The following is a 24,392-nucleotide window of genomic DNA, read 5'->3' on the forward strand; positions in this document are numbered from 1 at the left end:
CACACTGGAACTGTCAAGAAAGAAAGGTGTAGGCATTGAAGGGGTAATAGAAGAGGCTAAATTCATTATCTTTAGTTGTAAGAAAAGATGAAAATATTACACATCTGTCTACAATGTGTAATTAATAGAAAATGATAAATTAAAAAATAGTTGTCAGTCCAGATTGCCTTACATGGATAGTTGGTTTTCAAAATGTCAGAAGTCCACAGAATTGACGTTACAAACATTTCTGCATTAAGGTTCATTTTGATTAGAGACCTATCTGCTCCTGACAGCTTCCTGTCTTGGATTCTAAGAAGATATTGAGCATCTTTGGAGTTACTCCAGTTGTGGTGAGACAGCCACTAGGCAAGAATTACCTCTTTTCATCTACAGACAAATTACTGTCCTGAAAAGGACACACTTGCAGAATAGTCGACTGATTATGTCTGCCAAGACAGAGTAATCAGCCCTTAATAATTCTGCATCACTAGGTCTGTCAGATGATCCTGGACCAGAAGGCTGAAGATCGGAAGCTCCAACGTTTTGTAGTATAGGGACTGTCCAGGTATTCAGCGGTCTCTATAAATTGGCTAAGTTATAGAAGCTATGGTTTGTGCTTCCCATAATTTCAGTTAATTCAGTCATTCTGGATTTCTGATGGGGTTGAAGACTTATAGTCTCATAGCCAATCCCAGCTATTTACTTTGAGAAAAAAGACTTGAGAGGATGGTTTTCAGCTGACATTCATTCTAAAGCCAAGAAAAAAAGCCAGATTCAGAACTAAGTCTTTTAGTTAGAAGAGATGACAGAGGTTCTGGTTAGTCAACAAAATGATGGACTGGGTATTAGGTCTATCTTGTACCTTACTGATACAAATTGGTATAGTTATGCTCTAATTGTATTTTGAGAAAAAAGTTTTATCTTAACAGGAAGGGTGATATGTAGGAGGAGCTAAGGTGGGAGGAGTAAGGAGAGGAGGGAGGAGCTAGGAGGAGAGATGGGGGGGGAACATGGAGGCGGGTGTTCGAGTGTCTCCGCCAGTCAAAGATAGTTGGTATATCTAGGTTGGGTATTGGGTTACACTTCTGATTGTATGGGCATCTTGTTATTGAACATTACCAAACTTATAAAGCCTTTGATTAACATTTTTAAAAAAGTGTATTATACTCACCACTTTTGATGCATTTGAATTGCTGTTATAGCCAATTCCCAGAATTTGTGTGGTGTTGGTAAGATTGTTTTATTAGGAAATGTGAGAAGACTTAGGACAAGGATTTAAAAAATAAATTCTGATACTAAAACTGAGAAAAAAAATAAAATAAAAATAAAAAATAGTTGTCAACAGTATAATAAATCTTTAATCAATCTGAAATAGCATTATTTTAGAAAACAGATACAGTGTTTATAACTATTTTTGATTGATCAACAGGAAAACTGTGGTGTGCAAAGAAGAATAAAAAGAAGAGGAAAAAGGTTTTATATAATGCCAATAAAAATGATGGTAAGTTCTAATCTCAGGAACAGCAGGAGTTGTATTTATGACATTTTTAATATTGTTTCCTGTAAGGTTTTTTTTTTTCTATTTAAGCTGTTTGCAAAATTATTACTTGCCTCTAACAAATTTTTTATCTATTAATCATTTTATTTGTTTACATTTCAAATGTCATCCCCCTTCCCAGTCTGCCTTCCACAAACCCCCCACTTCATCTCCCTCCCCTTTGCCTCTAAGAGGGTGCTTCCCCACCCACCCACTCACTCCCACCTCACCCCTCTAGCATACTCCTTCTCTGGGGCATCAAGCCTCCACAGGACAAGCGCCTCCTCTCCCACTGAGGCCAAATGAGGCAGTCCTCTGCTACATATGTAGCTGGAGCCATGGACCAGCCTATGTATACTCTTTGGTTGGTGGTTTAGTCCCTGGGAGCTCTGAGAAAGAGAGATCTGGTTAGTTGATACTGTTGTTTTTCCTATGGGGTTGCAATCTCCTTCAGCTCCTTCATCCCTTCCCCAAACTCTTACATTGGGGTCCCCGGGTTCAGTCCCCTGGTTGGCTGCGAGTATCTACGTCTGTCTTAGGTGCTGACAGAGCCGCTCAGAGGACAGCCATACCATGCTCCTATCTGCAAGCACATCTTGGCATCAGCAATAGTGTTGGGGTTTGGTGTCTGCAGATGGAATGGATCTTACAGTGGACATTCTCAGGATGGCCTTTCCTTCACCCTCTGTTCCATTTTTGTTCCTGCATTTCCTTTAGACAGGGACAATTCTGGGTTAAAAATTTTTTGATGGGTAAGTGGACCCATCTCTTCACTGGGGGCCATGTCTATCTACTGAAGGTGGTCTCTTCAGGTTCTGTCTCCTTGCTGTTGGGTATTTCAGTTAACAACTTTTACACACACACACACACATACACAAAATGTGTTTGAGGTAAAATATGAATAACAGTCTAAATCAGAGAGGCAGGTCATTCTCCAGAGCACACTACTTACTGGCTGAGGCCAGCACACGGGAATATTTATTTTATCTTGACGGACTGCTAAGATTAGAAAGTTTTAAAGGCCTAACATCTCTCAAAATCCAGATCTCAGAATTCTAACACTGGGCTTGTGTTCTTGGGACAGCAGTCTGCTGTACCTGACTGACAGCCATTGCCCTGATCGCTACATTCACAATCTAGTTGTGTGTCACCACCACTTATCATTTTTATAAATTCGGACTTGTTTTCTGGATGCATTACCTTCTTGATTGATCTTCATTGTATTTGAATTTCTTAGCTCTGCTTTGGTACACATTAGAAAAGCCAGATTAAAGTCAGAAGTACTACTGTTTAAAAGTCTGCAAGGCTTATTAAGAATGTGAAGCATTTATGTATAAAAGTCAGTCCTGGTTCTTCCTCCCATCCTCATGCTCCCAGAAATAAGACTCAGACTCAAAATATATTTACCAATACCTCGGCCATATAGCTAGGCTCTTCTTTGACTAGATCACAATTTTAAAATAGCCCGTTTATTTTAATCTCCATTCTGCCACATGGCTAGTTACCTGCACTTAGGTAGCACATATCTGTCTTGTCACATCTTCCTGGGTGAATCTCCTATACCTGGCATTATCCCAGAATTCTCTCTGCCTCCTGAATGTCTGACCTTCTTCCTGCCAAAGCCATAAGCTATAGGCTTTTTAAGTAACAGGTGATGCATTCATACAATAGACAAAATATTCTCTGTGTATTTATATGCAGCATAAATTAAACTAATAAATTTATTATTAGATACTCTTTGTTTTTCGAGACAGGGTTTCTCTATGTAGCCCTGGCTGTCCTGGAACTCACTCTGTAGACCAAACTGGCCTTGAATTCAGAGATCCACCAGGCATTTGCCGCTGCCACCCCTCCCCCCCAGCTAGATTACTAGAAATTCTATACACTACTGCATCTAAAATTGAATCAGCTTTAATAATTGCTTTCTAAGGCAAGCACTCTTTATGCTTGGCATGCTATGTAACTAAGAAGATTCAGTAAGTTTTTAATCTTACTGGCTAAGGCTGTGAATAATGTCTTTATTTACTAGTGCACTGCAGAACTAAGTCTGGGGATGAGCCGAGCCCTGTTTTCTTTATTTCTTTCCTTTCTGCCTCCACTCCCAGTCTCTCTGTGTGCTGAGAAATGAATCCATGGCTTCATGCAGGAGAGACAAGTGTTGCACTGCTGAGGCACATCCTAGCACCGCTTATTTCATTCCTTGAAACAGGCTCGTACTGATCAAGTCAGCTCTGAGAGCTCCTATACTATAGGATACTTGGCCAATCTGAAGCCTCCAGATGTGGAAATGAATGAGTGAGGAAATCAGAATGCCACCAGTGTGGTGTTTGTACATGTTTGAAGAAGCTCAGAAGAAAATGACTTTGAAAAAGGAAGCAATTGTCTATGTTGCTTAAAGTACCAGCCATGTTCCATGGCAATAAACTGTGTGCTTTCATCTCACAGTAAATTTCTTGAGGTTGCAGACTAACAGATTCAAGTTCAGATATTAAAGTTTCTGCTTAAATTGTTACAGATAATTGAACAATCAAGTTAGAATTTAAACAAATCCAGTCTGAGCTCCTACTCTGTGCCAGGCACTAGCAAGACTAAAAGCTTACCCTTCTTCATGGAACCGACTGGTGCTTCTTCCTAGGACATGCCAGGCTGCCAGTTATTTGTACGTGTTCTGATCAACAGCTTTGGCTTCATCTGAATCGTGGGCTTTAGGAATGTTACTCTACTCCTTGGATTAAAGGATGGAAATCACAAGGATCACTTATTTTTAACTTATGTAATCCAGCCAAGCACTCTAGCACTCTCATATACACTACTTGTAACTACTGTATGCAGATGTATATCCATACTGCTCTGCATTACGTCTGATCCTAAAAATAACCCTATTAACTGGAGTCTTTATGAAAATTACACATATTATCATAAGCGTATCCCCTGGCAGTCTCCTCCTGTATTATAGTATTCACTATAAACTAGTTATGTTTAAATTAAGCATGGTGGCTTAAATACCTGTAATCCCAGCACTTGGGAGGCTAAGACAGGATGATTACTACAAGTTTGAGGCTAGCCTGGCCACAGAGCAAGCTCCTACCTCAAAAACACGCAATACCAACAAAACTTTACTATTTTATGTAAAACTACATGTTTATGACATGAAATTGTATCTGAAAGTCTTAACTCTTTCTTTTCCCAAAGATTATGACAATGAAGAGATCTTAACATATGAGGAAATGTCACTTTACCATCAGCCAGCAAATAGGAAAAGACCTATCATCCTGATCGGTCCACAGAACTGTGGCCAGAATGAACTGCGCCAGAAACTCATGAACAAAGAAAAAGACCGCTTTGCATCTGCAGTTCCTCGTAAGTTTGGACACACTCCTGTTTTCCTGTGCTTTTCTCAGAATCTTAACTACACAGGAAAATGTTCATTTTATTGGCACAGTGTCAACAAAAGGAAATTTGTTTAACTAAATTTGTTGGCAAATTTTTGTTAAATGTTAAGGAATTTAAATTTTTCGTAAGTGTATGACACTAAGGGATTTTCTAAATAAATTATAGTTTAGGCTCCTTTCCCTATCGCAAAGGAAACACAATACCTGATTCTTCAAACTGATATTGAAGATAGAAATTTAGAACTAATTTCTTAAAAGAACTTAAGATTACATGGTACCTACTCTAACAGAAATGAACTTTAAGGATCAATGACTTGGCAGTATTTTATAGTTATAAACAAACTGAATCAAGGTAACTATGATTAACTATTAAAACACTATAGACAATTTTTGTTCATGTCTTTATAGGAATAGTAATAAACACATAGGCCCTTAACACTTCCTCAATTCACTGTTTCATAATTTGTGTTATAAAATAAAAAATCTTCCTGGGTTGATTATCCCTCTTCTCGATACTTTAATTTTTTTTATTATTATTTTTTTTGTATTTATTTATTAGTACCAACAATTTATTTTATTTTTATTTATATGTATGTTGGGGGAGCAGTGTGTGCATTTTAGTGCACTTGCCTGTTAAGATGGTTCCTTATACCCTGGAGCTGGAGTTACAGGCCATTGTAGGCTCCCTGCTGTGAGTGTTAGGACCTGAACTCAGATCTTCTAGAAAGACCAGTACATACTAACCACTGATCTATCTATCCCTCCCGCCCATTGTGTTTATTATTTTATCTGATTTTGTCTGCTTAGATACAACTCGGAACAGGCGAGATCACGAAGTAGCTGGGAGAGATTACCACTTTGTTTCACGGCAAGCATTTGAAGCAGATATAGCAGCTGGCAAGTTCATTGAACATGGTGAATTTGAGAAAAATCTGTATGGAACCAGCATAGATTCTGTACGACAAGTAATCAACTCTGGCAAAATATGTCTTTTAAGTCTTCGAACACAGGTACAACTAGAATTGTGTTTTTTAGAGTGTTAAACTTGGAGGACGTATTTTGTAAAGTTATCTAGTGAAACCTGTCTTTGACCCAAGAATGACACAGATTATTTAAGTCCTTATGTGATTTTCTATTCACTTTGTAAACTCAAATATGTAGCTGAATCTCTTTCACTTTCAAAATGTATATATTTTAGAAACTTAAAATACAGTTAACTCTGGTACTGACTATACTTAAAACGTCTTCAGAAAATACCATTTCTGATCTGAGAAAAATTGGAAAATTTGAAAGTTGTTCTTTAGTTTTAAAAGCCATTGTTTCAAGGGCTCACTGATGTCACAGTGACGGCTCAGTGTTATCTGAGTAATAAACCTTGGATTCACCTCCTTGACAGAGTAAACCAAACAAAATTACTAGCCAATACGTCTTAGATTCCTATTTTAAAAGGTACCTGTTGAAATTTGAGGTTTTAAAATTGGTGTTTGCCGTGGAAACCTTTTGCTTTTTATTAACAATTCAGTTTTAATGTAGAACATTGATTAATGTGCTGGGTCTGTTGCTGATACCAATTCAAACCACAAAATCAAGTGTGCATTAAGTAGACATAGACAGAAATTGATTCTAAAATGGCTTGCTAAAATAGCATTTTTTTTCTTTGTTTGCTTGTTTGCTTTTTTCTTTTTCATTTTTTTGGGGGAGGCTTGGGGTTTCTAGAGGGCAGAGGTATTTCAACCATTAACATTTAATTATTTAAGGAAACTTTTTCTTTCTTTCAGAGTTCTTTATTTAGATTAACAAATATTACTATAAGACTCCATTAACAAATATTACCACAAGACTTCAAGTAGCTTAGCATATTAATGTTTGTTCATTTAGGAAAGGGCATGTATATAATTGGTTGTTAGAGCACTTGCGTTTGATAATGCAGAGACAGGATAGTGTGAATCCATAGGTCTTAATGCATATAGTCTGCTTTCTCGTGGGTGTACTTGGCTTCTGTATGGGAAGTTTTTCTCTCTGGTTTTGCTTTTTAGTATCTTCACCTAAAAAGGTGAAGATACTGCCTGGATTCCAATTCCTCAAAAATGGATCTTACTGTGGTTTTATAATGCATGTGATTTATTACCGTACAGTTGTAATCCCTTCAATGTCTTTTACCTCTGTTTCAGTATCTAGAACACTAGGCTAACGTAGTATATGTGAATTTATATTTAAATACATTTACAGTGAATGAAGACACTATGAAGTATTTATGATGAAATGCTTGGAAACATTTATTTATAAACATCTTAGCAATCTATATTATTGAGAAGTAGTCTGATGATAGCAGTTATTTCAATAACCCAAATATCCTTGTTACAGTCCTTGAAGACCCTCCGGAATTCAGATTTGAAACCATATATCATCTTCATTGCACCACCTTCACAAGAGAGACTTCGGGCGTTGTTAGCCAAGGAAGGCAAGAACCCAAAGGTACCCTTGTCATAGTGCTAGGTCATCACTGACATCAAGCAAGCCTCTGCCCTCCCCTGCTCCCGCTGCTGGAGCTTTGAAGCTGTACAGCATCAGCCATCAAGCTGATTATTCTTTCTGTCACTTGTCCCAAAACTGCCACAGCTGCAGCTGGCTGAACCATGGCAGCTCTCCATATTACAGGACTGCTCCTGTCTTCCCCAAACATCTCTTACTGCTAACCTCAGATTGATGAGCCCCTCCAGAACGCCTTAACCCCCTTTACTCTCCAAACACACCTGACAGGGCCGCCTCCTCCCTACTCCAAAGGTCTCAGCAAACTTCTCTCATTAGCTGCTCGACATTTGCAAGGTTCCAGAATTGAGTGCTTCTTTTCCACCCAAACCTTGTTTTGCTTTTCTTCTCCTTGTGTTCCCACATGATCTGGAACAGAAAGGGGGAAAGGTATTTAAATTATTTTAGATATTTACTGGATGTGTCGATGGAGACCACATTATACATATGGTTTTCATCTGCATTTTCCTGAAAATAATGAAAATCTTTTCATATGAGCATTTGAGCATATTCCTCTGTGCAAGCCTCAAACATTGTCATTATTTTAAAGTTAGGTTGCTTATATATTTGTTTATTAGCATTATTTGTTACTGTGTGTATGTATGTTTATGTTTGTGTAGATGGATGTATGTGTGTCATGATGTGGATGTCAAGGTCAGAGGTCAACTATTTGGCATTGGTTCTCTCCTTCCACCTTTCCATGGGTCCCGGGAATTGAACAGATCAGAAGTCTTGCAGAGGAAGCACTTCTACCCACTGAGGTGCATTGGTAGCCCCTTGGCACGTGCATATATTGCAGTTACTCTCTCCAGATCTCAGTTTGCTTTTTGTTTTGGTTTTTTGTTTTTGAGATATTTAGTCTGAAGTTTGTTGCGTAGACCAGGGTGGCCTTGAACTCAGAGGTCCACCGTACTTACGTCTTCTCAGTGTTGAGTTTAAAGTCATACATAACCACTCCCAGCTCTGTCTTTTTTTTTTTTTTTAAATTACATCCTTGGATAGTGAGAAGTTTTTGTTTGGTTTGGTTTGGCTTAGATGTAAGGCAGGATCTTGCTATGTAGCTAGCTCAGGATAATATGAAACTGTCAATCCTCCTGCCTTTCCCTTGCTCACAAGTACTGGGAGTATAGCCATGTGCCATAAGACCCTGCCAGAGAAATGTTTAATTTTAATGAAGTTCACTTTTTCACTTTCTTATGGCCAATGAATTTTATACATGTCTAAAAAATTGTGAAGTCATTATCCTGTGTTTTCTTGAATATTTTAGCTTGTGTGTTTTGGTTAAATTATTCATAGTCTTAGTCTGATATGATGAGGAAGTTTTGTTTTATGTCTTTGTTGAAAAGCTGTCTTTTCTGTTATTTGGCACAGTACCTGTAGTCTGTATGTGTGTGATGTGCATGACGGTTGGGGTATACATGTGCCACAGCACACACGTCGAGGTCTCCGTTACCTGTCGAGTCACTGTGTTGGCACTTTTATTTCTGGATTCTATTTTGCACTTAGACTGATTCCATACTATTTTGATTCCTGTAACTTTATTATTACATCTTGAAAAACAGACAACAAAGAAGAATGAACTGCCAGTGCTTAATACAACAAGGGGTAAACCTAAAAATACAAGATGCTACTTTTCAAAACCTCAGACTCAATAGACCACAAGTTGTATGATTCCATACATTTAGGACATCCAGAACAGACAAATCTGAATACATAACATAAATTACTTAGTAATTCCTTAGGAGTGGGAAAACAAGGTTAATGGCTACTACATTATAAATATTTTAGGTCGTGTCTCATTTACTGTTTTATTGCTATGAAGAGACACCATGACTAAGGCAACATTTAATTGGGAGCTTGCTTTCAGTTTCAGAAAGAGCTTATATTTGAGGCAGACAGAGACAAGGCCTGGTGTGGGCTTTTTAAACCCCAAAGCCCCAGTGACATACCTCCTCTTCTTCCCATCACCCACTCTGAATGTAAAAGTGTCTGCTCTGCACCTGCTGGGTAGAGGGTGGTATATATAATTACCTTTTTAGTCCACTTACATTTTTATGTCCAGTGTTATTTCTTATAGTACTTTTATCACGTAACTAGTGGGTAAGCACGAATCTTAGTAATGGTGTTACTTATTCGGTCCAAAATGTAAGCCATCAGTGAACCTCTTGTACTGTCAGTTTTGGAATCTGCCTTAGATTTTGGGCTTTAAGTTTGCTGACAATTGATCTCAAGCTTTGAGTAGACAGGTTTCAGCAAAACTGAAGCAGTGCTTGGTTACAGTGAGAAGGTCTCTGCTGTACACATAGATCTTCAGCATTTAAAATCACAGCATTTCAAGTTAAAACTGTCCCAGAGTTGTCATGTTTTTACTGTGTTTTCCTTTACCAGTGAGTGGAGTCATTTTATGAGCCCAAACTTAAAAATAACATAAGACATTTGGTCTGAAGTTTAATTAGCCATCTTGATAGACAAGGAGGATTTGGGGTAGTTTCCATTTTTTGACCATGAGCCCGATAACTGTAGGGTTCTGGATAATTTTGCACATAGCCTTGCCACTGGTTTGTCTCCATTAAACATTTCCCTTATTCAGTATTCTAAAGTACCCTGTTCTATATTATTTCCAATACTCTAGTGGGATACTTTTTTGTATCTTAAAACTCCTTTGCAGGACCAGGCAGGCCTATAGCAGCATACACCTTTAATCCCAGAATTCAGAAGGCAAAAAGTAAGCATATCTCGTATGAGTTTGATACCAGCCTTGTTTACATAGGAAGCTCCAGGATAGCCAGAGCCATACAGAGAAACAATTCCTTGGAGGGGGAAGGGGAAAGAAAATTAAATAAAAAATAAATAAAACTGTTTTTAGTGGCACCCAGTGTGGCAGTATGTACTTGTAATCCCAGTATTTGAAGCAGAAGGCCAAGAATTCCAGGAGCCTAGGGATAATTAGACAGAGACAGAGACTATGAATGAAAGAATATCTTTTGTACATTGAAAACAGTCCCAGTATATTATTAATCTTGGATTGACATAAGATTTTCTTAGAGAAATATCAGTCCTTTAGTTTTCCCATGTTAATTCTGTCTTGTAGTACAGGTAAGGCATTTTTGTTCTTGTTTTTGAGAAAGGGTCTTGCTTTGTAGCCCTGGGTGGACTGGAACTATGTAGACCAGGCTGCCCTAAAACTCAGAGATCCACCACCTACCTATGCATCCTGAGTGCTGATATTAAAAGGTATGCACCACTAGCCCTAGCAAAAGTAAATGCTCTTGTGAAGAATGTTTTAGAGGCATTTACTCTAGTCAGAAAGTTGGACTCCAGCAAGATATTACCTTTGCTTTTTAAAAAATATTTATTTATGTTTATGTGTGTAGATGTTTCACCTGCATTTATGTCTGTGCACCACATGCCTACAGTTACCTAGGAGGTCACAAAGGGGTGTCAGACCCCCTGAAACAAGAGTTAGAGATGGTTGTGAACCATCACCGTGTGGATGTTGTGAGCCAAACCTGGGTCCTCTATAAGAACAAGTAGTGCTCTTAACTGCTGAGCCATTTCTCCAGTCCCAATGTTACTTTTAGATAAAGGTCATGATGCTCCAAAATATTTGAAAATGAAAGTTTTTAGGGAAGTCAAAATAATCACCTGTGTTTTTCAGGCATAAAGATAAAATGAAAATACATAAGAACAATATGTGTTATAAACCAGGGTTCAAACACAAATTCTCAAGATGCTGATGGTACCAAGATGGCTCAAGAGAAGGGTTGGGAAGGCACTCTTGAGTCTATAACAAACAGGAAAGCCACGTAGTGACCCTCCTGACTCATTGTGTATCCTCACAGTCTTTATGTTTTCCTTGCAGCCTGAAGAATTAAGGGAGATCATTGAGAAGACTAGAGAGATGGAACAGAACAATGGCCACTACTTCGACACTGCAATTGTGAATTCAGATCTTGATAAAGCCTATCAGGAATTGCTTAGGCTCATTAACAAACTGGATACTGAGCCTCAGTGGGTGCCATCCACCTGGCTAAGGTGAAAGAAATGGCTATTCTGTGTCATCATGATACAGGAACTTTATGATACAAACTGTATTTGGCAAACCGCCAACAGGAAAGATAGCCTTACCGCTGAGAGTTAAGCTTTTAATCTAGTGAGAAAGGTCCATTAGGCAATTGGTACACAACACTTCCTGCACGTTGCTTTAGGGGTCCTTGACTTGTTTGGAGATTTAAAGTGGAAACTTTCTTCAGAGCATTTCTGATTTATCCTGGTAAAACCTTTTGTTTTCACCTTTCTGACTCTTTGCCTCTGGGTCAGATGTCTATAAAAAAACATGTATGTATATACGTAAGAGTCCATTGTCTCACATAGTTATGAATATTAACATTATTTAACATTTAACTTAAATGACTTCATGGGATTATTGAGAGAAGGGGCTGTGCTTCTGTGCACTGAGAATAACAGTATTTTCTTAAACAACTGACTTAGTCATCAGAAATATTTCTCAAAAAGAAAAGGAGAAAAAGGTGCCACTTTAGTTTGGAGCAACATTTTAAGTTTAAATTTATTGGTTACATCTTTCCATTCTGAAAAACATTCCATTAGCGTGTACAGACAAGTTTTGTCCAATCAGTTTTGCTGGGCATGGAAGTGCATGCCTTTAGTCCCAGCACTCAAGAGAGAGTGCACTCAAGAGGTGGATCTCTGAGTTCAAGGCCAGCCTGGTCTACAGAGTGAGTTCCAGGCCAGTCAAGTCTGCACAGAGAAACCTTGTCTTGAAAAAAACTGAAAAAAAAAAAAAAATAGTCCAGCCCTTCAGCTTGGACTCTGTGGATGAGAATACAGCCTCCAGTGCAGTTACAAGTATACGAAAGATAGAATTTTCTGAATTACTTTATTAAATTGTGATTTGACTCCTTGCTCTGATAAAGAGTTCATATAAACTATGTTGATCGTTAAAATTTCTTCCTTGTGATGCAAATATTTTTTGTCAGTGAAAGGACGTAACACATTTGACAGTTTCTGCATTTTCATATCTGAGCACAGAATTACATCTATGACTGTGCTATGTGTGTAGGTGTCAAACTGGAAATTGTACTGTATACTGATATTTAATACATCAATAAATAGCTGTGTTCTGCATTGGAATAAAATTTTATACATACATACACACTGCAGAAATACTGACAACTGACTTTGAGATCAGTAGGAAGGAAGTCATTGAGCATTTTAGAAAAGGACATCAGAGCAGTGTTTTATTAAGCGTGTACAGACAAGTTTTGTCCTAACAGTCTTCCTTGTGACTGAAATACAGCAGCTTGCTAAATCTTAAATGTTCATGCTAATGGGATTTTTGTACTGGCTCTTTAGCTATAGCTTTAAAATATCCACACAGAAAGTTAGTTAACTTGTAGTCTTCTCAAGCCTTTAAGGAAAATGTTCTGTGTGACAACCAACCTCAAATGTGAATGTCTTGATTTTATGTAACTACAGAATTTCATGTTCCCAAAGCTAAACACTGGAATGACACTGACTTGTCACTTAGCACAAGCAGTTGTTGTTAATGTCTTATCAGTGCTGTTTATGTGTCTGATTTCTCTTCTGGATAATCTTATTGGAACAAATGTAGAGTGTTTGTGATGTCTTTTATGTTCAGTTTTGCATGGCTTTTGTAGTTGGCTGGCAAGTGTGTCTATTAGAAATCCTTAAAAATAATTTTCCTTAGGAATAAAAGCACATTCTTGGGTTGAGGGAAGGAATGCTATAGTCTCAAGTCTGAACACTCCCAGTTTACAGCAGGAAAAATGCAAGGTTCGCACCCTTGTCAGCATTGAGGGTCAATTCACTTAGCACTTAAAGGATTAAATCTTTTCAGTTTTTCACTGTTTTTTCTCCTCAGGAATGAAAGGTAGTCTACGGTCGGTAGAGCTTTGTGATCTGCATGCTGACTGAAAATACTGACTGCTGAGACTTAGTACATACCTGTAACCCTATAGCAAGACCTAGAGTTTAAGCCTGGTCTGAGTTACATGAGACTGTCTCAAAAAAATAAATAAATATGTTTTTTAAAGAGAAAGAAAGGAAGCAAGGATGGAAGGATGAATATTGGATTTGAGTAAAGTTTTAAGTTAGTGTCAATGCCACTTGGTGACAGTGGGGCTATGTGCTATCAAGACTTCCACACATGACCTTTACATTAGAGCCTATACCCAGGCACATGTCATGCCACCATGTAGTTTAGACTGAGATTCTCAAGGTCAGTGAGATCCTATAATTTTTCTCTACTTGTAAGTAATGATAGGATAGAGTACATCCTGAGCTTTTGTAAATCCTAATGGTTATGAATGTACTAATGCTCAACATAGTCCCTAAACAGTGGAAAGTTAAGCTATGCTAAACAAACAAACAAAAAACCAACAACAACCTTGTTTTACTTGTGATTGTATAGCCATTAGGGCCAATTCAATTTCCTATCCCTCTGTGGTTCTGATTGGAAACTGCCGTGCCAGGGAAGTCTTAGCCACTTACAAAAATGATATTGTGATTGGCTGGGAACACAGCTCAGTTGGTAGAGTGTCACCTAGCATGCACAGACCCTGGCTATGCAGAAAGCCAGTATGGGTGTTGATGGGTGTAATCCCAGCATTTGGAAAGTGGAAGCAGAAGGATCTGCAGCTCAAGGTTACCATCAGCTACATGAGATCCTGTTTCAGAAACAGAGCAGGTGATACCGGTTAATGGCATGTCCTCTGGAAATCCGAGCAAGGAAGTACCTTCATTTCTTAGATTTTCATACTTCAGAATAAATAGGATGTTAGTCTTTAGACTGGTCCAGATTAGCTTTCTATGAAAATCTAGTGTATGGATTGCTTTCCTTCTCTCATAGCCTAAGGAGTAAATACTGATAAGGAATGATTTGAATGTAATTGTTCGAATGTGTGGAAAATATAAACCAGGGATTTATCCTTAATGAAGATAGCCACTCTGACATTTGTGGTTGATCTCCCTTTGTACTGTCTTGTTTCTGCACTCTTTGAGATGTCATACTGCACAATGTATTATAAAAATAAAAAGTAAACCTATATTTCAAATTGTAAAAGCCACTGGACACTCTGTTTTCTTACGTTTCTATCCAGAGTTTGTATACATACAGACCACTCTCCTTCAAGGGATTGCCAGGATCAACACTGCTGGAAACTCTGAGTGGAATACAAATTACACTGTAAATGTTATGAAATGTCCTTTATTGGCATAGATAGTCCTATTTATTGGTTGGAACAAACAAGGAGCTTGCTGTTTTGAGACAGGATCTTGATACACAGTCCTGACTCTTGGAACTAAGTAGACCAGGCTGGCCTGGAACTCATAGTTCTGCCTGCCTCTGCCTCCTGAGTGCTGGGATTAAAGGCATGCCACCACCCCTGGCCTTTAAAAGTATTAAAAATAGGCAATTTAAAGTTGAGCACAAAACTTTTCAGAGGGAAGAGATATAAAACAGGCAAATTTACCTTAGGGCAGTCAGGGATTGAGGATGTGAGTTGGCACCTACTATACTTCTGCTGTTTATCCCCGAAAGGGCACATCACAAAGTTTTTATGATATATATGCAACCTGACAAACTCCAGCTTTCTTTTCCATTCCTGATCTATCTCCTTTGGATCAGCTCACTCCCAGCCAAACTCAACAATATTTACCCACTATTTAATCTTGACTTTTTAATGTGGAATCATAAAGCCATCTAAAGTTTTAGCTGAATGTGATGGTGTGTACCTACAATCCCAGCACTCAGGAAGATGCTGAGTTCCAGACCACCCTGGAACATAATAATAAGATGGCATCTCGATAGGAAATCATCTCTAAATCTGTAGACAGTTTAAGTAAGCCAGGAAAGCTCCAGAGCTTTACTGAAGTAACATGAGAAATCTAAATGCCTTTGGTCCAATGCTTTCCAATAAATGAATATCAATAAATAAGTAAATAACCTAAATGTGGGTATCTCCAAAAGCATTGCCTAGTTAGCTCACGGATTATGCCTGTGAAATCAAGATTCCACTGACTTGGATTCATTCATTCCACCTATGCAATTTAACCTATATAAGCTGCTCCATTTTTCCATATACACAACTGAAATGGTACAGTTTACACCTCACCAAGTTACTTGCTGTACAGTCACGTAAGTCAGTTTTTCCTTTCATCATGTGGGTCCTAGGATGCAATTCAAGTTGTGGGATTGAACCATCTCACTGACCATAGAAGTTTACCTACTTAGTTTTTTGGGGTTTTCTGGTGTGTGCATGTGAACTTGACATTTTCTATGAGCCACATCTGGTTTCTTACAAATCAGATCCTCTGAGACAGGCTCGCTATCTTGCTCTTAACTAGAGTTTTAAATATGGAAGAGATGGAAAGGATAAAAAGGATGTGGGATGGGGAGACTACTCAAGGGTTTGCCAAGAGTATGAGTTCAGTACCCCACCCAGAACCCATGTAGGAAATAGCCTAGTAGTGCATGCTTATAATTCCTGCATGAGAATGCCAGAGATAGACCCCTGCAGCTTGTGAGCCTGCTCGTCTAGCCTGTTTGGCAAGTTCCAAGCCAGTGAGATTATCTCAACAAAGATAGACAGATCTAAGGAACAGCTCCAAAGGTTGTCCTCTAGCCTCCACAGACATATGCAAACATGTATGTGCACACACCAAAAAACAAAAAAATTGAGTCAACTATGGTCAGTGAGATGGCTCAGTGGATGAAGGTGCCTGTCCCTAAATCCCAACTTCAGTTCCATTCCTGGGACCCACATGACGTAAGGAAAAACTGACTTATGTGAACTGTGCAGTGACCTTTGCGCGCGCACGTGCACACGCACACACACACACATTTTTTATAAAACTTAAGTTTGGCTACTTGGGCTTCCATTCTAGATTCACTGTCACCACTTTGAAGCTTTTTAATTTGAAAGCAATTAAACTCCCCTGTGTCTCAAATCTTTCCTCTCTGGAATATTTTTGGACTTGGGATGTGACTTAAGATAATCCTTGTTTAGCATGAGGCTGTGAGTAGGCTCCCTAGCACCGCTTTTAAAAACAAACAAACAAAAAACAAACAAAACCTAGTGATTTTGAGAAGATAAACACACAAATCAGTAAGTACCTGGCAAGTAGTCCTAAATGCTTACAAAATCATTTAGTATCTACTGTGATAGCAGTGTTGGTGTCACCCTCATAACTAAGAACTATGCCGTGCCCAGGCAAGCCCAGAGTATACAGAACTGGTTGTATTAAGGTCTGAGTACTCACAGATCATCATGCCAAATCAAGCAATACTGAAACCTCAAACACTACTTGGACTGTCTAATGGCATCTCATCTTCATAAAAGACAGAAAACTGCTATTGTTTCTAAGACAGCAAAGTTATCTGATTAGTCCAAAATAGGAATATTGTTCTTAGATTACGAAGGAAGTTAAGAAGCCTACATAGTACTGGTGGTCACTTATTAGTATCCCAAAATGCAATAGCTGTCTCAAAGTAAATCTAGTAATACTGGAGTGGCAATAAGGTCACTGATCTGAGCATAAGGACACAATCACAATTCTTAGCTAATTCTCAAAAAGAAAAAGAAACGATGTTGTTTTTTTTTTAATCATTTTACTCTGTTCATAAGTCACATTTAAATGGGCAGAACTGTTCCCATTACACAGACATCGTGCAAAGAAAAATAGGTGTAGAGCCGAGGAGACCACAGTCACAATGGCTGCACAGCCTCAGACAACAGCAGTAAGGTTTGCAAGTGGGTAGGAAGGAAGGGTGCTCACAGCATCTGCCTGAGACCATGAATGTTTATAGTATTTCCTAAAGTTTTAAACATCAAATTATTGTAAATAAGATAGTATGACACTTTCACAGAGGAAATTCTGTAAGTTGCTGGGCAGGTTTTACAAATCTCAGGTTGCTGAATTATGATACAGGAAAAAATAGTCTCACAAGGCATTCTGATAAATCTTACAGCCAGAGAAATTCTTATGCCAAAATAAATATCCACACATACCGAACCTACACATTGAGTTAAAATGGAGCTGATGCTGGGTCTCAAAGGAGCAGAAGAGGGCAGCTACTCGAACAGCAGGTCCTCATCCTTCTCTTCAGCCAGCAGGTTGGCAGGCTCCATCACCTCTCCAGCTGCTCTCCGACGCTCCAAGTCCTTCTCAAATTTTTCCTTGATAATCTTTTTTTTCTCCTGTATTTTCTTTAACCTATAAGAAGGGGACTTTCTGAATGTTGTTTCAGTGCAAAGAAACTCAAATGTCTTCAGGTTCTGTAACTAGGCAATAAACATGGGAAACTAGAATCTGAGTTTCATTTTCAGTAATTTAAAACTCATCTCAAAATGTTTGAGGAAAAACACTAATATCTGATTGCAGTAACCCTATGCCCTATCCTATATTAAATAAAACTTGAAATCCATTCTGTAATGGAACAATTTTGAGCATTTTACATTTTTTGAGTCACTAAATCCCTCAACATAAATCCCTCAACATAAATGATAACTACAGTTCTATGTTACACTGAGGTGTTTCCAGAGCTCAGTCCAGCATGCTTCCAGTTTCTTACCTCACGTTTTATGTAAAGATAACCAACCCAACCACTCCTGTTTAAAGAATACTCTTCCTACTTTATCTGAGGCATACATTTTTATACCATGTTTAGTCTATATGCAAAACATGAGACTGATCTCCAAAGCCTGTGAAAGTACAGTAGTCCTGCTCTCTGCAGGGATACAGCCCAAGACTTGCAAATCTCAAAGTTTGCATATTATGCTTTTTCATGCATGGCCAGTCAGCCCTTTGTAGCTAAACTTTCTATCTGTATACTAAAGCAAATGTGGTTAAAAATTGTTAAAGTTTAATTTGAAAATTGAGTATAGTAAGGGATTAACAATTATTTCCATAAATCAAAATGTTTACCTCTTAAAGGAAACACAGGAAAGAAAAACAAAGAAACCACAGCACCGCTGTAACTTGACAGCTGGTATCTACTCTGGTAATGGATGGGTACTAAGTGACTGACACCAGGTAGTGTACAGGGTGGGGATGTTAGATAAAAGGATGCTTCACCTGACGGCACAGGACTGCACAGTCTCATGCTACGTCACCTGACGGCACAGGACTGCACAGCCTCATGCTACGTAGACGAGCATACAATTGAAAACGAAACTCACATATTAGATCTCTAATTTTTTTTTCACATTTTTGGACTGCAGTTAGCCACAGTCAACTGAAATGGAAAACCAAATGCAGGCAAAGGGGTTATAATGTCTTCTTTCAGTTTTCTTTCCTCTGGGTGTATATTCTAATATAGCCCAGGATAGCCTTAAGCAACTTACACTCTTGCCTCCTGAGTTCTGGGGTTATAAGCAAGTGTTACATGCCCAGCATTTCTTTCTTGCTTTTTATTTAACAGAATAAAATACCAACTGTGCTTATTCAAAAGAACATTAAGTACATTTAGTCACTGAGCAAACCAAAACAGTACATATGGAAAGCACTACAAAAAAAACAGTGAGTGTCCATTTCAACAAACCTATAGAATTCTTCTCGCTCTCTCTCATCCAGTTCTGTGATGATATAGGCAAGGGTGCGTTCAATCCGGGGAATGATTACTAGAGGTTAAAAACATACATATGTGAGAACTTAACCACCTTTTAAAAAGATCCTCAGTATTTATCTGAATAGTACTTACTATTTTCTAATTGAAGCATTAATGTACACAATACAGTAAACTTGGAAAACAAAACAAAAAAAGTGAGATGTAATCTAGCCAAATAAAATTACCTTGTAGATATTTTGGTATGTACCCTTCCAGTATCTTTTCTATGTACAGATACCATACTGGGCCAAAACAGATCCAACACTGGATTCTAAGTATACCCGAACAGGTAACAGTAAGCTACAGATGTTACCTTAAAATACAGGAGACTATGTTCAGTGCTGCGGCGACCATTGTACGTGTCATTCAGTTCTGCTTAACACACTGTGTTCCTATTCTTCTGGAATGTGAGCCCCTACATTTGAGAACTATCAACCTTACTCATTTTGTTCTGGTGGGAGTTCAGACTGACACTATAAACAGCAGACAAAAAATAGGTTTCAGGGATAAGGATGTAGCTCAGTGGTAGAATACCTGCCTAACCTGTGCTAAAGCACTACCAATAATATGTCCATATACTAGGGCACCAGCTGAAGGAAGTTCTTTGCTTCAGTCTTTGTTCCTTTCTTACCTAAGGCCGAATAAATGTTTCTTTTTTGGAAATAGAGTTCTTCAGCCAACAACATTATTAACACAATTGTACTGTTTTAAATAATGGAATAAAAGATAGAAAATAAATATAGCAAAATAAGACAATAGCATAAAGGTGAGATTTAAAGGTAAATCAACCAATGGACATAACCTAAGAAAGCACTAAGGCTCTCAAGGAACAGAATGATCACAAAAGCTTGACAGTTGGTAACCTGAACTCCCTCAGGATGCACACGTGTGTTTTCGTACTGCTGGACACATTTCTCTCCTCACTACGGAGAGGCCGGTGTTACCTTTCAGCCTAGTGCCTGAGTCCTAGCTGCCTAACAAGCTGGCAGGGAGGAACAAAGCACCTCCCAGCAGCTTTGACTCACCATGCTCAATGGCATTCACACGCCTGTTGGTTATCTTAATGGCTTCATCCAAAGTAACAAAGGAAGTCTAAAATAAAAGGACAAATTCTTAACAAGCATGTCTCCATGATCGGCATACCTATACGCTTGGCCCCATTCAGACTGTACTTGTACAAAACACTTGGGAACCCAAAAGACAACTACCTTCTTTTCAGCCTGCCTTAGAAAATGAAAATTCTCATGAGATTTCTATAGAACTAGTGGTATTTTCATGGAGAAGCATTCCCTCATTGCCTAGGTATGTATTAACTAGACACATACACAAACCATGTCATATTTACGTTACGTCTGGTACTGACCACTGCTGTTCTTGTCTAGCAGAGCGGAGTTGTACCACTAACACATGCATTTTTATTAATAAAAAGCAGAGAAGCCACCACTTCAGAAGTCAGATCGTTAGCCTTGTTTCATACAGGATCATTTGAGTTGAGTGTCCCACATAACTTGTCAGAGCGGGGCTGGGCCCTCACTGCTGTCACTCACCTGCAGGGAAGCCAGTTCCACCAGTAGTTCCACTGCTTTGGCATAATTCCGCTTTAGTTTAGCCAGCTGCTCCCCACCTCTGGCTAAACCGGTCAGTTCATAGCCTGAAAGAGCCAGTCAGACAACATGTTTAATTAGAGAGTAGATAATCCTCCGTGAATTCCCAAGAGGAAGACAATTCAGAAGGATAACAGACATGGAAAGACAAAATCACTAACAAATACCAAACACAAAATGCCCACTCCCAGCTCTCATGAGCAGGTATCTACTTACCCAGAAGGGCACCAGTTGACAGACCAAGATAATCCCACTTGGTGAACCAAAATGAGTTTACTGGGCTCATATTACAGAGGCATGAGTTACTTATACAAGTATGGTAACCCCACAAGTTGCCTCTCAGGAAAGCCGCCCCCTAGCATGGTTAACTTCCTCACAGCTACAGAGTTAGGCCCCACGCCAAGTTAGTCTTCCATAAGCTAAAACTATCTACTCTGGCACCCCAAGAGACCATGTATAGCTAGAAGGGAAATACATTGAGGGATGGCTAGAATTTCAGCTAAGGATCTAATCCCTACTCTCTCCTCTTCTGAGGGAAGGTCCACAAGTCGATCTTGAGGGTCTCTTGCAGGTTACCACAGCTTCTCTGATTCGAATAGTAATAGCTGGTTGTTGTAAAAATTTTTATTTTACAAGACTACTAGAGTAACATGATGTTTTTCTTCCTCAGCCATCCAAAACAGACTCAAAGGTGCTTTTTTTGTTTTGTTTTGTTTCTTTTTTGTTTTTTGTTTTTTGAGACAGGGTTTCTCTGTGTAGTCCTGGCTGTCCTGGAACTCACTCTGTAGACCAGGCTGGCCTCGAACTCAGAAATCCGCCTGTCTCTGCCTCCCAAGTGCTGGGACTAAAGGCGTGTGCCACCACCACCCGGCTCAAAGGTGCTTTCTAAGACTGAGTTTCCTCACACACCTTTGCTTTTCCAGGATCTCAATGACACACCATGACGTGCTTGCTCCCAAGTAGCTTAATGCTTACTACACACCCTTTGCAGACATCCCCCTGCTGGGGTGCTGCTTCCCTGTTGTGGTTATCCTATAGGTGCTCCCACAAGTCCAGCAGAGACAATGTTACTTCCTGTAACCTGCCTAGGATGCCAAGCTACCTTCTTCCAGTCACACCGTCTGACTGAAGACTCCAGAGACATGCTGAGATCCAGGGACACATGCCAAGATCCAGAGACACACGCTAAGTCCTACGGACAGATCCAGACCTTCCAGCTACAGAGGAATGCTTTTGTCAACGTCAAATAGCTAAAGTTACATGTTAGTAAGGAAAATATGTCTATCTAGATTAATCAGCTGCTATTACCCTCAAACTGTACCACTTGTATTCAATTGATTCAATGATCCCTTGCCTTCCCATCCTCCACCTCCAACTCCCCTTACCCTATGACTTAATTGTGCTAACCCCTTTGGCCAAAATAGTGCTTTCTTTTGACTTCCTCATACAAAATTTTCACCACAGATGACACAGTGACACCCCCCCCCCTTTTTTTTTAAAAAGCAAAGGGGAGGAGATGTGGGACTTCATAACCATATCTTGGTTCTTGGCTGGGCATGGGCCTGGAACCCCGAGACTCCAAGGGAGAAACGGCAGGAGCCTGGCCACGTCCCCAGAACCCAGGGTCTTGACACGTAGTCCATTCTCCATGGACCTACACTGTTCAGTCACTTAGGCCATTAGAGCCCCTCTCAAAGTGTACAGGTAGAGGGTGTGACTACAGGCCTCAGGCCCTAGAGAGATATACATACTAATGAAGGCCAGAGGGCAGAGCCAATTAAACCTTCCCCAGAACCTCCTCCTTTCTCCCTCCCTATTTAACTCAGGCTGCCCTGAGTTTCACGGAGGGGGGGGTGGTGGTGGGGGGGATACATCCAGATCAATCTACCATCTGCTATGACAATAAACCCTTTTGGAACCAAAAGAAAAAGAAGGATATCTACACTTACTGTCAGTTCCTTCGTGGTAATGTTCAAACACTGGTAAGGTAACACCTGTTAGAAAAATAATGAAGATGTGTATATGGACTCATAGACTGGGCTGGAAGTACTTTTTTTTCTTTTCTTCCATTGGGTCTGGTTCCTCTGTACCAGACTGTGTAGCCTAGGCAAGCTGTTCTTCTTTTTAAAGACAAGATTCTACTATGTAGGGCAGGCTTCCCTAGAACTTAGAGGTCAGCTGCCCTCTGCCTCCTTAAAAGGGTGCTGCTTTCTATACTAAGTATCAAATACTAGAAATACTAAATCAGAAACTAAAAAGAACAAGAAATTAAGTTTAGAACTATAAATGTTTTCAAGTAATATACTTAAGAATTTGTCTTCTCCTGCATAGGGGTTGATGTCAAAAGTATCCCCTCTCCAGGAAAAAGACATCAGGACGGGTATGGCCCTCATGCCTCACTGGACTACGACAGGGGGATGGAGCCATTACAAGGTCCCCTTCAAATACTGGATGGAGGTCAGGCCTCTATCCCTGCCTTTGCAAGTTTAGAATTGCCACAGCCCTTCTATACTTAGAGAAGGGAGGAGATGTCTGAGGCAGCCCTGCTTACCCACTGAAGGCCTAAAATCAGCCATAGGCCTAAAATCAGCAATAGGGCTGTAATGCATGTATACTAACACCAAGTCTTGGGTCTCAGTGGAAAAACATTGAAACAGATGGCTATAAGCTAATGTCAACAGGCAGCTTTTGTGGAAATTTATAAGCTTGAGTAGTCATAGACCTTGTAAATAGGTAGCCTTGGCAGACAATACCAACTTAGATAAGGACAAGCGAGTCATAGGCAGAGTCATAGTGAATTGTCCCCTGAACCTTCACCTAGCCAATACCCGGTTCTGAAGATATTTGTATTCCCCATGAACACCCACACTCCAGTGTCATTCCCTTCCCCGCATCCTGCTTTTATGTGTTTATAACCCCTGTGTGAATTAATTACGATTTGAGAAAAAAAAAAAAAAAGGACAAGTGAATCATAGGCGGAGTTTTAGTGACCTGTCCCCTAAACCTCCACCCAGCTAACACTCTGTTCTGGAAGATATCTGTACTCCCCCTGAACACCTACACTCCGATGTCATCCCCTTCCCCACATCCTGCCTTTTTGTGTATATCACCCCTGTGTGAAAAAGTAAAAAGCTTGATTTGAAAAAAAAAAAAAAAAAAGAATTTGTCTTCTCAAGAGTTTGCTTCTTCTCAAAATTCAAATAATCCTAAGTACCAGAACTAGGTTGCTAAAGTCTTAACATGCCATCAATTTGTTTATAAGTTAAGAGAAACCGGGGCTTTGTCATGTAACTGATTAGCTGCAAACTCTCACCTTTACCCCTCCAAGGATTAAGGTTGGTCAGTTACCTGCTACATTGTCTTTCTTTGCTCGAATCTTCACCTGGGCTTTATTTACATTCTGGATAACTGTGGTGCTGGGGGGGGGGGGGGGGGAGAAAAAGAGAAAAAGAGAGAGGGAACAGAGAGAGAGAGAGAGAATATGAATGAATGAATGTAGTCTTGTTTGCAAAAATAATTCTACAAGGACCCACTGGATGTTGAAACCAGGAATGAATAAGAAGTCACATTAATGTGTCAGTAACCATCTTTTTTTTTAAAGATTTATTTATTTATTATATATAAACATATATTATATATGATATATATACAGAGAGAGAGAGAGAGAGAGAGAGAGAGAGAGAGAGAGAGAGAGAGAGAGA

General features: G+C 39.3%; 2 protein-coding genes across 4 annotated transcripts in view; one reads left to right on the forward strand and one right to left on the reverse strand.

The window, feature by feature from the left end:
• Mpp5 (membrane palmitoylated protein 5) overlaps positions 1 to 14,542 on the forward strand; it is an 89,677-nt gene extending 75,135 nt beyond the window's left edge. The window contains exons 11-15 of the mRNA XM_028752084.1: positions 1,412 to 1,483; positions 4,712 to 4,879; positions 5,719 to 5,921; positions 7,276 to 7,386; positions 11,303 to 14,542. Coding sequence (XP_028607917.1) covers positions 1,412 to 1,483; positions 4,712 to 4,879; positions 5,719 to 5,921; positions 7,276 to 7,386; positions 11,303 to 11,479 — 731 coding nt within the window. The 3' untranslated portion in view covers positions 11,480 to 14,542. The remainder of the gene's footprint in view (positions 1 to 1,411; positions 1,484 to 4,711; positions 4,880 to 5,718; positions 5,922 to 7,275; positions 7,387 to 11,302) is intronic.
• Atp6v1d (ATPase H+ transporting V1 subunit D) overlaps positions 7,163 to 24,392 on the reverse strand; it is a 26,704-nt gene continuing 9,474 nt past the window's right edge. The window contains exons 4-10 of one of the 3 annotated variants that reach the window (XR_003709311.1): positions 24,040 to 24,107; positions 22,641 to 22,685; positions 20,635 to 20,738; positions 20,113 to 20,179; positions 19,022 to 19,100; positions 17,499 to 17,694; positions 7,163 to 7,809 (exon numbers count right to left, since the gene is read on the reverse strand). Coding sequence is in view for 1 of the 3 variants with exons in the window: in XM_028752098.1 (XP_028607931.1) it covers positions 17,553 to 17,694; positions 19,022 to 19,100; positions 20,113 to 20,179; positions 20,635 to 20,738; positions 22,641 to 22,685; positions 24,040 to 24,107 (505 nt within the window). In the remaining 2 variants the exon portion in view is untranslated. Of the gene's footprint in view, positions 7,810 to 17,069; positions 17,695 to 19,021; positions 19,101 to 20,112; positions 20,180 to 20,634; positions 20,739 to 22,640; positions 22,686 to 24,039; positions 24,108 to 24,392 lie in introns of those variants that run through there. The other 2 variants (XR_003709309.1, XM_028752098.1) reach the window with 2 other exon arrangements.

Source organism: Grammomys surdaster, unplaced genomic scaffold (genome assembly GCF_004785775.1).
Source record: "Grammomys surdaster isolate TR1022 unplaced genomic scaffold, NIH_TR_1.0 127, whole genome shotgun sequence".
Lineage (NCBI taxonomy): Eukaryota > Metazoa > Chordata > Mammalia > Rodentia > Muridae > Grammomys > Grammomys surdaster.